This window comes from Chelmon rostratus, chromosome 10 (assembly GCF_017976325.1).
Source record: "Chelmon rostratus isolate fCheRos1 chromosome 10, fCheRos1.pri, whole genome shotgun sequence".
In the NCBI taxonomy this organism is placed as follows: Eukaryota; Metazoa; Chordata; class Actinopteri; order Chaetodontiformes; family Chaetodontidae; genus Chelmon; species Chelmon rostratus.
The window spans coordinates 8,606,763-8,624,354 of NC_055667.1; the positions used below are offsets into that span (position 1 = coordinate 8,606,763).

Below are 17,592 nucleotides of genomic sequence, written 5' to 3' on the forward strand. Positions count from 1 at the left end.
TGGAGCAGCACGAGCCAGAAGGAAAACATCTGAAATTTTTACGGGTTTTTTTGTGTTTTTTTTACCCCTATAAAACCACAAAACGCTAGAAGAGAAAGGCCTTCAACTGGTACAAAAACACTTACATAAATCAAGCTACATTTCATTATCTTTTCAGAAACCACATTCACATTTCAAAAACCGAACCTTTAGCTTCACCACCCTCACCACGGACTAGAAAACAAGCCAAAAATTAAACAATACTGTTTCACCTTCTTCTGCACACCAAACTGGCCTTCGTTTTGGATGGCACACCTTAATTATTTTTTTTTTTTTCAGACAAGAGGAGAAGTCTAGAAAACAAGACTGGGGACCGAGACCAGGGTTCAACCTAAACAACTGCCCAGTGTCTCTACAGCTGTCTGCTACCACAGCGTGGGGCTGGCCTCCACAGAAATGACTGTCGTCTCATCTAAATCAGCTGACCGGGCCTCCGCGTATTTGGTTTCTCTAAAACAAACACAAAAGCACTGTAGGTCGGGCGGCTCGCAGGCGACTTCCAGACATCATTTGTCTTTTGACTGCCTTTAGAGCCAAGCATGTAGCACACATCGGCCCCAAGACCTCATGACATATAGAAAGTGTCTGTAAAATATATATATATATGTATATATATATTTTTGCCGTTTGCCTATTTTTAAAACTCTCACCTTCGGTCACTAAGTATGACAACATTTTCATCATAGCACATTTCATCTAACAAAAAGAAGTCTCTTTGCACTAAACAACATTCAAAGTAAAACATGGCACAGGACGACTTTTTCCTTGTGTTTTCAGAATTTTTCCATCTCGGAAATATCAAATCCTTTTCTCACACTTCTATCTTTTGTACATTACGATGGAATTTTTTTTTTCAACTTTTCATTTGTTTTAAAAACAAAAGGTTTGTATTTATATATCTATATATATATATATATATATTCATATATCCTCTTCTCTCTTTTGATTTAGCTTTGTTGTGCAAATTCAGCAGTAACACAAGTGGCACAGCACTAGGGAGAGTAGGCAGTTTGGAGGGAAAATGAAATCAAATGCAATATTAAATCAAATGCAGAGTTATGAAACTGAAAAAGTCCTTTGTTAGACTGCAGTGGAGTTCCTGTTGAGAGAGTTAGAGAGTCAGTACTGGAGGAAGAGTTTCCCTGCAAAGTCCTTCCTCCTGGTTGCCCTGCAGTGGCAGCAGCCTCTGTGTTGCCAAGCATCCACCCTGATGAAGTGTCTTTGAGCAACACACTGAATCTCTACCAGCTCCATGGCTGCTGCTCTGTAGCTGTCCCTGACCTCTGACCTCCCTGTGGAGGACGCAACAGAACAGGGATCAAGTATCACATTGAAATATCCTGGATTTTTATTGGCTCACAGTCTGAACCGTAGCCTTAGCTAAAGCTACTAGCTGGCAGCGTGTACCTTTCCCGTAGCATTTCAGCTGGGTGACTTTATGGTCACTGTGAATGTACTGGTCCTGATTGTGGCCAAAGTAGCAAACTGCTTCTCCCGTAGGACTCTAGATGTGATGAGGGCCTTGATGAAAATAAATGCTCTCCTGAGCTGAGGTCCATATCATCTGAGGGTGGCGCTTGATTTGGTTGTTTGGGGCTGGGTTGGTGGCTCAGAGAGAGAGAGAAAAAAAGAAGCCAACCCGGCCGGCGGGGCCTTAGTTCCGAACTCTGCTGTCTCTCCAGTGTGCTGCTGCTGCTGGCTGCTTGTGTCCTCGCAGTCTTTTCCGCTGCTGCTCGTTGCTGTTCGTGAGGGTGATAATGACAGACTTCAAACGTCGAGGGTCAAAATGTCACAAAGGTTGTCAGGGAAGGCGTGTTGGTTGGCCAGTTCTCCACTAGCCGAGGCGTGTGACTGGCCGGTCCTCAGCTAGCGAGGGCCATGGTGTCGATGACCTGCTCCAGCTTGCCGCGGAGCCGCTGCCTGCGCGACTGTTCGTCCTTCTGTAACGCCGACAGGATCTGCACACAAATATGGATCAAGATTAAACAACATCATCATATCTGAATCAGTTGAGGCAAAGCACTCTGAGTGCTTCAGCTGCGTCATGTGTTGGTGCCTGGATACACCAGCTCTTCAGCAGAAAAAGCGTTCTGGTGCTAATTTCAGTTCCTTGTTAGTGATTCGATTTTAAACTGATGCTGAGAACATGGACGGGGTTGGTGGGGAAGATGTGAGGGTCAGTGGGATGTCTATTATGGCATGTTAATGGCCACTGGGAGTGTGTACAGGATCGTGTGTGTTGGTGTCTTATTAAGTGTACCATGAACAAGGGAGGGAGGAGCTGCTGCAGTACAGCCCAGAAAGACTCTGTATTTCTGTATATATTTGTCCTTGTGGTGCACTGTCGTGGTTATTGTGCGTATGTGCATTAGCATGTGTACGTGAGTGTGTTAAGCATGTGAGTATACACTGATATCTGTGTGTGTGTTTTTGTGTGTGAATGTGTGTGTAAGGTCAGGCCATGTGTTAGAGGTGATGGGATGTAGCTGCCTACATCTGGATAATAGGCTGTAATGAAGGGGAGCAGTTGGTTTGAATGGAGCCAGCTGCAAACAGCCAGCGTAACTACTGTAATACTGTTGCGATGGAGGGATGGAGAGGAGGAAGGAGGAGGGGGGAAGTGGCTGAGGCGACTTATCTTTCACCACATATTTATGGCAGCAGAAAGTAAAGGGATGGAAGGGTAATGACCAGCACCTCTGAAGCTAATTAGCATGTGATGTGTGAAGAAAAGTGTAATATGCACATACATGTCGTTACCTGCCTTTCTTGGCTACCAGCTGAAGTCACTGCGCCCCGCCAAGAAAATTAAAACCAAATTGTTGTTTTTACAGACTGGTTTTATCAGGACAGATCTAAAAAAGATATCGATCTCCTCATCCAACTCTCAGCAAGAAAGCCAACCAAAAATTCAAACTATCGATTCTTTCTGTGGATGAAGCTGGCTTACTGCCTGCATGTGTGTTTCTGAATGCTCATATTTACTTCCTGAAGTCTCCGCTGGTTGCCTGGCTACCTCGCGGTGATGGCAAGACTCTGCTGGCTGTAACATCATGTTTGGCTTGCATAGAGGAGAGTGGTATTGATCATCCCATCTTACTCTCAGCAAGAAAGCAAATGAGCCCAAAATATCGAACTATTCCTTTAACAGATGCAAGACACGCTCGTGCACACACGCCCGTGCACACACACATACACTCCTGGTTTGTACAAAATATTGTACATGCAGGTCTTTGGGAAAAAAAATCACATAAATTTAATGAAGGTCCATTAGCTTCATAATGTGTTAAGCTCATGCCTTAATGTGCATCCTAATGGTGATAGTACCTTCCAGCCTGTACCAATGTGGACTGCTTATCAGTGTAATTGAATTAAAATGACCTCATGGTATTAGTCAAAACAAGTAAAGGGGGCAATGTCACAGCACACACTGCTACTCAGTAATTACAACACTCTTGTCCATTCTGTTTGATTCTACTCCACGTCCAGTGGGAGCTCACCTCGTCTTTGTATTTGGTGATGTAGGAGTAGATCTCGTGCAGCGCAGACATGCTGTTGAACTGGCTGAGGTGCAGGCGGGACTGCTCTGCCAGGTAGGCACTCATGTCCTGGTCGCTGATGGCCGGCATGCGGGAGATATCGGAGTAATACCTAGAGGAGAGGTCGGGCAGAGTTTTGCACATATTTGTATTCCATCCAAAATCTTGACGTACATGCTGGACTTGGTGGTTGTTAAATATTCTGAATGCAAGCAGCAGCAGCTGGCGACTGGTCTTCTCACTGGAGGATTGATCTAGTTCCACGTTCAGTATTTAGCTGGTGTTTTAGTATGGTGCTCAAGGACACTTTAACAGGACAAATGTACATGTGAGGGGTACACACAGCTGAAGGGGAGTGGACTGTATATCATTCAGTAGCACATACATGTTTAAGTGTTGCTGGGACTGGAAAATTATTGGGCAAGAAGAGGGGAGTCAGAAAAGGGGAGCTGTTATGTATTTGTTCTCATAGGGAGGTTTCTTTTGACTTTGTATCATCCCAGATTTTGATTTGTTTTGATTCTTCCCTGATCAGCTTTTCAGGCATCACTAGCTTAGTCATCATCTAATATAATTCAGGGTTGGCTGAAAATACTGGGCTCAAGTCCATCAGCAGTGTCAGAGCTGCTGCATGTGTCCACTCCACTCATTCACTGGCTTTATGAACTGTTTATTTAGCAGATCATGACTCAAAAATACATATATTTGTCATGGTCCCATCTGTGTCCTACTTCAGTCCCAGTGTTTCTCCTGTTTCCTTTGTGTCTCTTGGTTCTTTTCTCCCTGTGGTGTCTGTGTGTGTTTGTCTGGGCGTGGCGCCTCGTTTCCTTCCAGCCGCCAATCCACCTGCACACCTGCCACCTATCCGCTCATCAAGGCCCCAGCAGCACATGTAACCCGGCTCTGCACTCCAGCCTTGCCAGATTCTTCAGTTTGTTTGTGGTACTAACGCTAAGGCCAAGCTCTCAGTCAATATCTTTCTCTTGTTTACCTGAACCCAGATTTACTTAGTTTCCTTGTGCCTCAGGTTCATTATTCTCGAGCGGCCCCTCCCCCCGCCCGCCTCGCTCAGCGCATCGCTAGTCCGCCTTTCAGCCAACAGTGAAGCCCTCTCTGGCTGTCTCGCTGCACCATCAACCCTGGCCCAGCTCTCCAAACCCCATCTCACCAACTTTCCAATAAAACTGCCTTTGAACTATTTCAAGCATCTTGTCTGAGGCCTGCTTTTGGGTCTTTTTGGACCCAAAAGCAGGCAGTATATTTTAAATAAATTAATAAACAAAAATAATAATGATCATATATATTGTACAATTCAGCCTTCTTCCCCATCCCAACCATTTTCATACAGTCCCTAATGATGACTGAGTGTTACCTTAAACTACTTGAGGTCCATCCTGTCAGAGCAACCAACAACCTTCACATTATTGACTCAGTGTTGTTGGCTGCGGCCGAGGGGCAAAAAGTCCATTGAAAGTGAGACAGGCAGAAAACACACTGAGCGAACAATGCAGTATATTAAGAATATATCCCACTATTGAGCTGCACCAGGACCTGTTTGCAGAATCCATATCTCAACTATCTCAAGGTTTACAGCAGCAGGGCAGGCTGGGGTTGAGTGCGGGTTAGGAGGCATAATAGAAACAAGGTTTAACTGCACCCAATTAACCATCACCTATAAATCCTTATCTCATACTGCCTCCAAATACTCTCTGCAAGCCTTAGGACTTACTGTAGCACATTCAAGTATGTTGCTTGAAATAAAGAAATGGACCATGCTTTTAGCTCCTGAGTGCTGCAGCAGCCACAGAGAATGCATCTCATGTAGTTTTAAACAAAAAATTTAATGATTTTTGGATGGAATGATGATTAATTACCATCATCAGTTGTTACTCTCTGTTCTGTAAGCGAGATATCTTGGCAATCTGGATAAAAATTTCAATTCTTACATCATCAATACATACTGTGGGAGGAGCTGCGATGCACGTTGCCAAACAAAGCTACCTAGAGAAAATTGGACTCTTCCCTGAAAGTGGAAACGACCGAGGCAAGCGTCGCTGGAGCGTAACTTATCTGGAGTTTAGTTAAACATTCTGGAGCTGAATAAAAGATGAAGGGTGAACCAGAGGACGGGTTTCAGGGAGCCTGCGTTTGCAGAGAGATGGCAAACAGTTGCTACAAATCCGTCTCTCACCTGCGTGTTTTCTTACATCATTTGCTTCTTTACAGCTGAAGTGGATTTGAAAATCAAAGGGAATTTTTGTCTTGGGCCTGAATTCACATGGCAAGTTTAAAATGTTACAGACAGATCTGGTAATATCTGACTGCATTTCATACGTATGGGCCTGGAACCAGGTTGCTGTAGCTGTAGTACGTTATTTCATTTCACTAATACTAATTTAATCCAGTTATGTACTCTCACTTAGTTGAAGGCTTTAAATGCAGACAAAGCTCAACCTGTTATGTTCTTATAAGCGTACAATTGTTTTAGCTTTACTTAACTTTGATTTGGCCACCTCATTTCTCTTTGAAGACAAATTTGCAGTTTATTAAGCCTTTCCAGCTTCCAACAACTCATACAGAACTTTTACAGCTGTGGTGTAATCATTTACTCCTAGTTTAATATAGTCGATTTGAGTGTCAGTTTGCAAGGGTTCAACTTACCTCTCGACCCAGTTCTTGTAGTTGGGGATGTCTTTAGCGTAGAGAAGCTTATTTGAAGGTGAGTCTTTTCCTAGTTTGTGTTCTGATGTAGAACAGGAGTCCATGAAGGTCTGGGCCACCACAGACAGACAGGCGTCTGTGATGCTGTTCTTATGGATGTCAAATACAAACTGGGGGTTCTTGATAACGTTCACCCAGAACCGCAGAGGAAGACTGGAGAGAAGGAAACATGTAACCATACATTATTAAATGGGAGATGTCCTGTATTACCATGCACCCTGTGTTAGCTGCCTTACACACCACCGCTTGAGGAGACTGAGTGATTTCCTTCAGGCTGCTTATTTTACTATTGTATATATTATACTGCATGATTTCCAGTTCTGGATGATGCATTGTATGCATTGATGTTTTCCTCATGGTTTACGTGGTCTTTATGTAAATCTTGCTCGGTAGGTGACATAGGTGACATGCTAACTAGTAGAAAATGTAATTGGTCAGAATTCAACAAAAGTTCCACTAAAATGTGGTGCAAATAAAGAAAAACCTGTTAATAAAATACATGTGAATAAATCACTTATAGAACAAAGAACAAAAAACAAAAAATTAAATCATCCAGCAAATTATGACAAGCATCTGAACTATTTTATTTTTTCATGCATTTTGCAGACCTGAATTTATTGATTGAATGACTTTGGTATGCTGCGTTGTTCACAAAGATATTTACTTTCCAGACATTTGCAGATGGAGTATATAACATTACCATTAACACTATGTCCCGCTACATAACACACTCATTTACGAGGCCATTTAAACACACTCTGACAACAACTCCATTGTCCATCAGTAATTACCCAGACCTCAGGAACACAGTGATGTTGGGGAATAACCACAGTCATCTGGCTCAGAAAAACATTTTGCCAAATACATCCATTACAGAAGAAACACATCAAAGCTGTGAAAAACACATTCAAATGTTCTCTTTGAACACCTGCAATTTTAAGCATTAGGTCCAATATAGGGGTGCAAATGAGTAAGTTTAGGTATGTTTGACTCTTGATTATTTTTCTTGAACAACCAATTATTTGTTTGTTCATTAAAATGTCAGAAAAAAAGTGAAAAATATCAGATAAAAAAGTCCTAAAGCTAAAGGTGATTTAATTAAATTGCTTTTTTGGGGTGACCAACACTCCAGAGTTTGTTATTTGTTAAGTTTATTATCACATAAGACAAAGAAAGGCAGCCAGTCCTCACATGTGAGAAACTGGAACCAGGCAATGTTTGACATTTTTGGTAAAAAATGACTTCAAGATGACTGAAATTTATATTTAAAAGCCACCAAATATCTATCAACATATTATTGTAGTATCATAGATAGATAGATAGATAGATAGATATACTTTATTTATTTATCATGATTATGGTGGGTAGTCAACTCAACTCAGCCAGCAAAAGACACTAATGCAAATGTCATGAGGGCTGAAAGTGAAGATGCCTGAACATCTCTCTCTGCTGAATGGGGTACCATCCCTCACTTACCAGTTGCTCTTCCAGGTATGTCGAACATCATAGTCCGTGATGGAGTGTTTGTCGGCCTGCTCGTCCAGGAAGTCAAACATGTACTTGATGGCCAGCGGCAGGGCGCTTCCTCTGTGGGCCGTGCTGAAGATGGTCTCAAACAGGTCATCCACAAACTTCTGTAACGTACCCTGAAAGGTAGGACGAGGACAGAGAGAAAACAAGTCCAAACTTTGTAAGGTGGACTTAAACTGCAATTTTATTGTTGTTGTTTGGATAATTGTCTTAACTGTAACTTTTAATGGTTTTAAAATGGAACTGAGTCTACTGTTGTTTTTACCTGTGATTTTTATTTTGTTTTGTTTTGGTCATCACTGTGGGTTGGATGGGAGCACTTTAATTTCACTTCGTTTTTTGCTTCATAATTTGATGATGTAATTATTTTCAGTGCACATATCAGTGGACATTAGACTGTAAGGTTTCAAATTATTATATAGAAGTATGAGCTGTGATTCCATGTCTGACAGGCATTTTAAGGATAGTCTGCCACTGATTTCTTTTGACATTTGAAAATAGGTGATATTGCCTTTGTTTTTAGAGTTTTTGGTTGTTTTTGTAATACTTGTATTGATTCGGTCTCCGACTATAAGAGAAGAAGAACATCTTCTGAACATTCAGAGAGAAGGTAGAGAATGACAATAAATATAGCTTCAGTGTGTTGCGAAAAAGAACACGGTATATAACTTCCTCTCGCCTGTGTCCAAAGCACCAGAATGGGCCATAAGTGTGTACATTTTTATTGTGAATGGCCCCACCGGGAATCACAGTGATAGCTTTGACTGTGACAGAATCACAAACAGGAACAGCTCTTAGACTGGGATGGTCCTTTCCTCCAATGACAATGCTTCAATATTACATCAAATGTAGCTAAATGAATTTCCCAAATGTAGCTAAATGAATTTCCCATATTTGTTTCCCAGACTTCTCCATCTGGCAGAATCTATTACCGCGGAAATGTTTGGGGATTGTACTTAGTCAGCCGTTGCGAAATGGAACAGGAATGAATTTTGTCCCAGTCGCGGATCAAAGGACTGAGATCTGCATAGACAAGACGCCCAGACAGACAGACACAGAAAGACAGCCATGGAGAGACAAGGACAAGATGAGCTTCTCAATTGCGTTTGCCTCTGTGTTTTTTTCATCATGCATGGCCAAATCTTCAATTCCTCAACAAATTACCTGTCTGCTGACACCCCCTGCATCTGCCTCCCTGTACTCTGCACCACAAGTCCACCTTTTATTAATCTTTTTTTTCTTTTTTCCAGTGGAAATTGAAAAGCTGGTTCTCTTGTCACTGCTGCCCACTGTTATATTCACCTCCCCCTTTACAATAAGAATGCTCAGGTTACTCCACTGCTGAAAAAGCACACTCTAAACCCATTTCAGGTAAACAGTACTGCAGGCTGGTCTACTACATTTTTTATCCAAAGCTGTCTTCGATTTCCTCTCAGAAACTCAACCAGTAAGAGTTTGTCAAGCTCACTGCACTCAAACTGCATTGGTGTCTGTCACAGAGCGATCATTCACCATGGGAAGGGGAAGAAGCCAAGCTTCACTTTTTTTTCGCTGGGATACCGCAAGGATCAGTGCTTGGTGCTCTTCCTTTCTCAATCTACACCACCATCCTTGGTCTGGTTATCTGCTCACATGGTTTTTCTAACCATTGCTATGCTACTGATACCCAGTTATACCTGTCCTTGCTATAATATGACCCCACTGTCTTGGCTTGGATCTTAAATCTGGGCATCGTGCTTGGTGACCAGCAAACTTTCACTGAGCACATTGCATCTGTCACTGTATCATGTTGCTTCACACTAAATAAAACCAGAAAGATCAGGTCTGACTGAATATGCTGCTCGACTCCTTGTACAAGCACTAGCTATCTTTCACCTTGTCTCTCTGGCAGAGATGCACGTTAAAACCTCTGCAAATGGTCCAAAATGCAGCAGCTGGTCTGGTCTTCAATCAGCCAAAAACAGCTTGTGTCACTCTACCTTTCATCTGCCTCCACTGACACCCTCTTGCTGCTCACTTGAATTCAAGTCACTAATGCTTGTCTACAGAGGGGCCACTTGCACTCACACCCACCTACCTGAACTCCCTCATGCAGGTTTACGAGACTTCTCATTCACCATGATCTGTAAGTGAACCAAGACTCGTCCCAGTGTCACTATGAGGGAGGAAATTTAAACCCAAACTCTCCTTGATCTACTGCAACCTGCAATGATCCTCTTGTATGTCACTTTGGACCAAAACAACAAATTATGGACTGTAAATGTAAAATGTATTGAATTTTGATGATGTGATTTAATATATTTTAAGACTCCTCAATGACCTGCATACTCTGTATTACTCTGTGTATTAGCAGTTTCCACTACAATTAAATAGGTGAGGTGGATCACTCTGCTTTAAATAGCTGAGAATGCTGAAAAGATTCCATTAGTCTGAGTTTCACTGGTGAGTTTTACTGTCCCCCAATGATTCTGACTGGAATCAACTTTTAAAACGCTGGTTATATTTCACTCCTCTGTGTCTTACTTTTGTAGCTAGCAGCCTGGTCAGGTAGATCTCAGAGACCATCTTGCTGCCTCGGTCACCCTCCCTCTGGTCCGAGTGGTCGTGGTTCTTCACCAGATGCCACAATTTGGTTCCACTCTCCAGGTCAGGGGTTATCATCGGTGTTCGGGATCGTAGACTGTCTGGACTGCTGGCTGTCCTCAGCATACTCTCTAGAAACACAGGACAGAATTATTTGGAAGGACTAAATCTGCTTGCATTGTTATTCAGTGTACAAAAAAAAGTCTCATTTCCCTTTTTTATTTTCAGATTTTCAGAAACCTGCAATTATTGCAGCCCATTATTCTTCTCCTGGATACATGTAGATTATCATTACCTGACAGGTACATCAACTAATAAACCAATAATCACCCCAAACTGTGTGTATTTCTTCAATTTTGCTCTCTCAGACTGTGACTCACAGCCCCCCTCCCCCCACTCTCTATCATCTATGTCTGATTCATTATTCATGCCGTGAGTGTCAAAGTTGATTAGAGCGAAACAAGGAGATGCATATCTACGACTGTTCCATTTAGGATGGAGAGGGGGAAAGCAACCAGGGAGGTGAGGCGCACAGGAGGGAGAGGACTATCTGCAGAGGAGCTGCTACTCCTGGGGAAGGAGGATGGATAGAAGAGGTGGAAAGATAAAAGAGAGAGCTGCTGACGCATGTTGCAATTCCTTTATGTTTGGTGAAAGGGTGGAATGGAGGGAAGAGAGGAGAGATGACAGGAAAAGGGGGTGGGTGGGCTAAATGGACAGAGAGACAGAAAGGTCAGGAGAGAGAGGGGTGAAATGGAGAGTAATGGGAGAGCACGGGATAGAAAAGTGAAAGAGGCTGAGTGGGGTTGTTGTTGCTTTTGCCGGCAGGGTGCTGAGTGGCTTTGATTCCAAACTCATCATGGCCACTGGTGGCCAACATTTACCCGTGTTCAAAAACACGCCCTCCTACACACTCACACAACCATGCACAAGCACCATAAAGAAAATAACAACATGAAAACACACATTTTTAAAAAAAATGTATTCACTGTTAAGTAAGTAGCAGCAGCTGTGATTTTTAGCAGGGTGAGATGATTCAGAAAAGTTAAACCTTTGATTTTAGAAATGTAATGTCTCCAATTACATTTCCTCTTCACTAATCCAGTGTAGTGTAGGTGCCATGTGATGCATTAATCCTCAAGTCTCCATTCTTATTCGAGCAGAGATGCCTCCAAACAGATCAACTTCAGAATCAAAGCTATTTGTTGTGAGACAGAACTTAAGGTGGCCAGAATCAATATTTCAGCATTAACAATGAATCATATGACTACTTCTGGTCACTTGAATCCAGAGAATTATCACTCAGCTGCAGTTCTCCTCAGGTCCACAAAGGGTCTTTAGTGTCTTTCAGCTCATTGTTTTGGTTTCTGGCTGATAATGTTATCGTCTTGGTTCGGTCTCATCCGCTGCGTTTTTGGCTGCAGCAGGCAGTTATCCAAAAATCTACTCTAAAAATCCACTGTATGCTACATGCCAAGAGCCAAACAGCAGACAGACAAAAATAGTTTGTTTTTTCTCATCAGTTGTTGGAGAGCAAAACAGAGCTAAAAAGAGAGTAAATATTCATCATCAGGTGGCCAGAAACACAACTCAACATGGATGTTAATGTTGCTCCTTATCTGCTGTGTAAATAAATAACTGTATGCTAAAGGAACACATTTCCATGTGATTATTTGTCAGCTTGTTTCTGCTGCTCCCAAGTGGGCAAAATTCTTTTAAAAAGTTACCGCAGGTGTAATTCAATGTCCATACCTTACGGGGAGTGGTGAAAATAGTCACCTTTCAACACACACTGTCATTGTCCTGACCTCTCTGCTGAGTCGAATAGTCATGAAAATAGAAAATTACCCATTTTGCTGAAGACCGCCACTTTGCTATTTGATGACTGGGTTGGAGCAAAAAGCAGAGGTCTCCCTCTCCTGCTATTTTCAGGTACCGCTATGGTCTGCCCTCGCTGGATAAAAATGTATGGTAACAGTGCACACCATTTAACTGAAACATGATTCCAAATGTGCACAACAGAGTGACGTTATATTAAAGTGTTTTGTTTCCATATTCATATTACAGATATTACACAGAAAATCTACACAGAATATCCTTACCTAAAATTGCTGTGTGTAGTTTCAGAGAAAATCCTGGTTGCAGATGAGTCGCGGTAGTAACAGCTGTGCCTACTTGAGGCTCACTACCCACTTTGTGTCAGAGGGTCCAGTTTTTCACTACAAAGTAATTTATCCTACATAGTTTAATTTACCAGTGAAGTAAACCATATTGATGCCGGGCCTCCGTCTATCGCTGACTACCAGGCGTCCTCTCTCTTTCTCTCTCTCACTCTGTCAGCTGGGGATCGAGGTGTCTACTTTAATGCCTGTCATTTATGGACTGCTTGGAAATAGCCGTGGAATGGCCTTGGCCTGCGCTGATAGCAATGGATAAAAAGGATTGCCATTCACTTGGAGGGGAGGTGAAAAAAACCCCCAAAACAATGGAGCCCAATCATGGTCACAATAAACAAAGAGAAAGAGCGAATGAAAGAGTTCGAGGTCGCGGGGGAGGTAGGCAGTTGGAGAGAGGGGACTCATTGACAGAAGGCTTTAAATAGCATCGAGCCAAGAGGAGAATGGGAATCGTACCGTATCTACTGAGGCTCTTGGTGAAGGTGGAGGAGTTGGAGATGTTGTAAGCAGAGTTCTGCTTTGGCACCAGGGCGATCACTGAGCCATCTGTTACCTGCACATCAAAACACACATCATAACACTCAGCGTATGAATCAGCCTTTGCTGTCGACTCCCGCTTGTGCCTGTTTCATGCGCTCATGTACCTGGTAGTGAGCCAGCGTGTTGAGTCTTTTCCAGTCGTTGTCGATCTTCGTTGTCACATCTTCGTCTTGCAGGATGATTCTGGCCATGCGGCCTTGACGCCATTCTTCAGAAAGAGGGAACGGTGGGTTACACTCGTGCCATTTGGTCTTTCAAACATCTTGCAGTGAGGTCAGATATCATTTCAGTTTGTTTCTAAATAAAAGTGTTATCCTAAAAATCCACCTTTGCTCAGGTTACTGTCCAAGAAAATAGTAAAACATAAACTGTACACAAGTCACTGTGTTTCTGTATAGGCTTGTATTTTCTGTCTTTGCAGTGCATTTCTTAATGTCATGTCAAGCTTGTCAGTGTGCTTCTCAATTTACTTGTTCACTTTTTTAGTAGGCACATTATAATTAGTCACTGAATGCTGTGCAAACCAAAACCTTTAAATTAACAGTGGATCACAGGACCACATGGAACTTTTAAGATGAATCTACATCCTCTCCGTTGCCTCTGCTGTGTCTGCTGAAGCTTCACTTATGTTAGCTGGTGGCTCACATAAGTCCACCTCTGGATCAGCATCTAGGCCATCTGAATTTGAATGAATGGTTGAATGTGTGAAGGTGGTGTGCTCAAGCCAAAACGGGGGCTGTAAGATGAAGTGCGCTGAACTCTCTTGGCACCTGTGCACGTGTCTGATTCAGTCATCAAACAGAATATGCATGCACGTACAGCACTGTATGTCTTACCCAGGTCCATATCAGACGCCTTGGGCCTCTGTGAATAGGGGCTGCCCTTGTAAACAGCATCGAGCAGCTTCTCTTTGACCTGAGTGATGGTGTCACAGTTCAGACACTTGACCGTCACCTCGGGGGCATTCTCATTCTCTGGGTTTACACAGTGCAACGTCTGGCAGAAAAAAACAGGTGGAAACAAAGGGAAATGGAAACAGACAACAGAAATCAGGCTTAAGCAGAGCACTGCAAGAGCACCGCCAACCAGATTAGAGATGTTTGGCCGATTGTGAGGATGATTGTTTCGGTGCATCTGAATGTACCCGACAGCATTTTCACATCTAGTTTGTTTGCAGCAGCTATCTTAAACCTGGACATTCCTGGTCCTTTAAGTCTGTTTGGAGCTTTAATAACTCAGCACTTGCACTTAGGTGCAAAACAACAACAGCAGATCCTGCAGACATGAAGGTCTGTCTGTATGTTTCCAGTCCGAACCTGAAGTGCTCTGTTTGGAGAGAGAATGTGATTAACGCTGGGCAGTAGCTGGATCGGTTCACGGCCAGATTACACTCTCCCTCCAGCTCCGTGTTTACCCTGGAAGAAATCCTTCCCCACAGCAGACTCCTGACCAATTAAGCAAAGGGCGGCTGCCACATTTCAGCTGCTGATTAGTTAGAGCTTGCCTTAAAATTTGCATCATTGTCAAATGTGACTAAAGCTTAACGACCCACCAAGAGATTTAGACCAAAGCAGACAAGCCTCAAGACACAATAAGTTTACTGACCAGTGTTTTGTAGTCAATCTGCTGCCTGATGAGCTTGTCCTCACTGAGGGAGTAGCGGGCTTCTCCTGTGATGGCGTCTATGGGTCCCTTCTCCATCTGCTGCTTGATGGCACAGTAAAGCATGAACAGAGGCTCCCCAGCACACTCCTGATGAGGAAGAAGGACAGGAAGAGAGGCGTCTCCAGCAGTTCAACCAAACACTGACTCTCCTTTTTCAGAGCCTTTCATTTGAATAATTGTTAGCGGCCTGAAGAGGGAAAACTGTCCCGTAATTCACAACAGAAAGCACAGATGAGAGAAAATCCAGAAAAACAATGATGTTTTTTTACCTACCACAACACTCTTTCTGGTTGAGGAAAATACAGTAATCATGAAAACATCTATATCTGCTTGATTGACAACTATTTACGGCTGTTGCAAATCAAAATGAACGTCTCCACAATTGTTTGATTTAGCCCTAAAAATTACTTTGACTATCTTCGTCGAGCCCAGCCGCAGTTCATCTGATCTGCATGGTGTTGTTAAAGAAAGTCAAATAAAGAGCGGTTTTAGCATGAAGAGAAGACAATTAAAGCATTTCTGCAGCTGAACTTGGAATGTTGCCGGAAGAGAAAACATGCGAGCGTGCATTTATCCCACAGGAGGAACGCTGTACAAACCAGCCCGACGTCTTCAGCTCAACATCAATGACTGAATTACTTTGACTAGATTATTGCTTACTTAAAGTATCACTGCTGCTTCAATCATCTCGCACTGAGCTGTAGTGATGCATTAAAAGCCAGTAAAATAAGCAGGAGGCCAATGTGGTAAAAACCATGTGGAACATAACATGTAGAAAGCTCAGTATAACACATACACACAAGTGACATATTTTTCTCTCACTCACTACAGTCTCTCACCCTATTTATGTGTCAGTACAACACGGATTGTACACCTCCTTTTCCCAGGTATGACATTTCAGACTAAACTTTCTCTGCAGCAGTCGTCAGCTTGCGGTCATGAATCAGGTGTTGCAGCTTTGTGTGTTAATTCCCTTTCCCCTTCTCCCACTTTTGTGCCTCTAAATATGCCTTTAAATATGCGTTGCATGAGACCAAGCGGTGACGCTTTTCCTCCATTTTTACTGGCACAAAACCTCAGTGTGGCTTTCAAGTAAATAAGAATAAATGCAATTTGACTGTTAAGCGCCTGAAAAAGGGCCACAAACCCTGAGCAAATATCCCCATCTGTGTCTGGTGGCTGAAATTTTCCACTTTAGTTAAACTATTCATGACATTCTTTAACAAATGCAGGCTGTTTCTTAGGCCATATGTGAAATGTGTGTAAAATGAAGGCTGACATGCCAAGATTCTACTCTAAAAACCAAACCACGGAGCAGTAGTTTTTTAGGCCCATAAGTAACCAGGTTTCCACTCCAATCAAACATAACACCACCCGCAAAGGGAGGCACATGAGCACTAGTTGATGCAGCATTCCCTGGATTATTTAAGACTTTTCAATTAGTGATAATAGATTAAACTAACATCAGTAAATGTTTTCTGGCCTAGATGTATTTTACTTCTCATGACCATTCCCCAAATTCTTCCACAACCCCCTAACTATCTAATCTATCTGCCTTGTCTCAGCCCCTGCTTCACATCGCCTGGCCACACAGGAGAAGCATGAAGCTGTTACAAGCAAGAGACCGAGTTTACTTATATTATCATCAGCTCTTCAAAGGCAGATCTGGAACCGGCCAGTCAGAATCCAGCCTGGAAAGTACAGGCGGTAGAGCGACTGAATTTCAGAAATCAGATCTAAAAGTCATGACTGGCGAATGAAACTTAAGTGATCTCTTTCTTCCTCTTTCTGTCTCGAGGACTGACTGAAAGCAGTGTTATATAAACCCTTGAAGTTCCGCACGTCAGAGGTTATGTGACCGGCCACAGACGTTATAAATATGTTTCCCACTAACCCCTCCATCAAAGACACTTGTCAATCAATAGTGTCATTAGTCACCACTCAGGCCCAAGGAAAACACTCGGGACTGAAGCAGCAGCAGTTTAGAGGGGAGAGAGAGGACACATCACGGCCGGTACTCACTCTGACGAGAGCTTAATGATCGGCCGTGCGGTGCTTAGGGAGATACTTCAGAGTGTGTGTGCGTGTGTGTGTGCGCGTGTGTGTGGAGATGCATGAGGTCCTGATGAGAACAGGGGAAAGTACTAATTTATCTGTCTCACCTTCATGCACACTTTTCAACTCGCTTTTTCTTTCTAACATGCTTTTTTCCCCTTCTCTCTCCGTGTAATACCATTCCTCAACCTCCTACTGTTCTTTCATCGTCCTCTCTCTCTCACACTCACACAGCCAGCCTGCTCATCATGTAGCGACTTTCGATTCTGTACAGGGTGCTAATCTATCGGGGTTTATGAGCTTTAACAGGTTAAGCCAGTGAATTACACGTCGCATCAGACGTTGGGATAGCAGCTACCGGTTGTGGTCAGATAATGTTTGCCTTCATGCTGTCTGATGACTTTAACCACAATGGGCCTTTAATATGGAAACGAGACCGTGGATGACATTTGTACAATGTCGTAATGCCAGATGAGTGTCGCTGTCTTCATTTTGTTTTCATCCTTACTTGCATTTGAGTAGCTTTAAAGGTACCCTGTGGAGTTTTGACCACTACATGTAGTTATCCACACAATGTGTTTTAGTGAAAAACAGTGAAAGTAAACTGAACTTTTACATATCGATCAGTGTGTTCCAGTCCTTGCTTATTCCCCGAGAACCTTTGTTTTTTTCCAGGTATAATCAATAATCTAATTTGAGCAATGGGTCACATGCCTATATGTTAATGTGAAAAGTGTTGCTCA

The 17,592-nt window shown here is 42.8% G+C and overlaps 1 protein-coding gene across 1 annotated transcript in view; it reads right to left on the bottom strand.

The window, feature by feature from the left end:
* Nucleotides 1-877: 877 nt before the first annotated feature.
* The window catches only part of LOC121612282 (plexin-A1-like), a 201,945-nt gene continuing 185,230 nt past the window's right edge, over nucleotides 878-17,592 (bottom strand). Inside the window, exons 24-32 of the mRNA XM_041945070.1 lie at nucleotides 14,735-14,881; nucleotides 13,966-14,125; nucleotides 13,234-13,337; nucleotides 13,046-13,142; nucleotides 10,353-10,543; nucleotides 7,776-7,945; nucleotides 6,240-6,452; nucleotides 3,540-3,690; nucleotides 878-1,997 (exon numbers count right to left, since the gene is read on the bottom strand). Coding sequence (XP_041801004.1) covers nucleotides 1,902-1,997; nucleotides 3,540-3,690; nucleotides 6,240-6,452; nucleotides 7,776-7,945; nucleotides 10,353-10,543; nucleotides 13,046-13,142; nucleotides 13,234-13,337; nucleotides 13,966-14,125; nucleotides 14,735-14,881 — 1,329 coding nt within the window. The 3' untranslated portion in view covers nucleotides 878-1,901. The remainder of the gene's footprint in view (nucleotides 1,998-3,539; nucleotides 3,691-6,239; nucleotides 6,453-7,775; nucleotides 7,946-10,352; nucleotides 10,544-13,045; nucleotides 13,143-13,233; nucleotides 13,338-13,965; nucleotides 14,126-14,734; nucleotides 14,882-17,592) is intronic.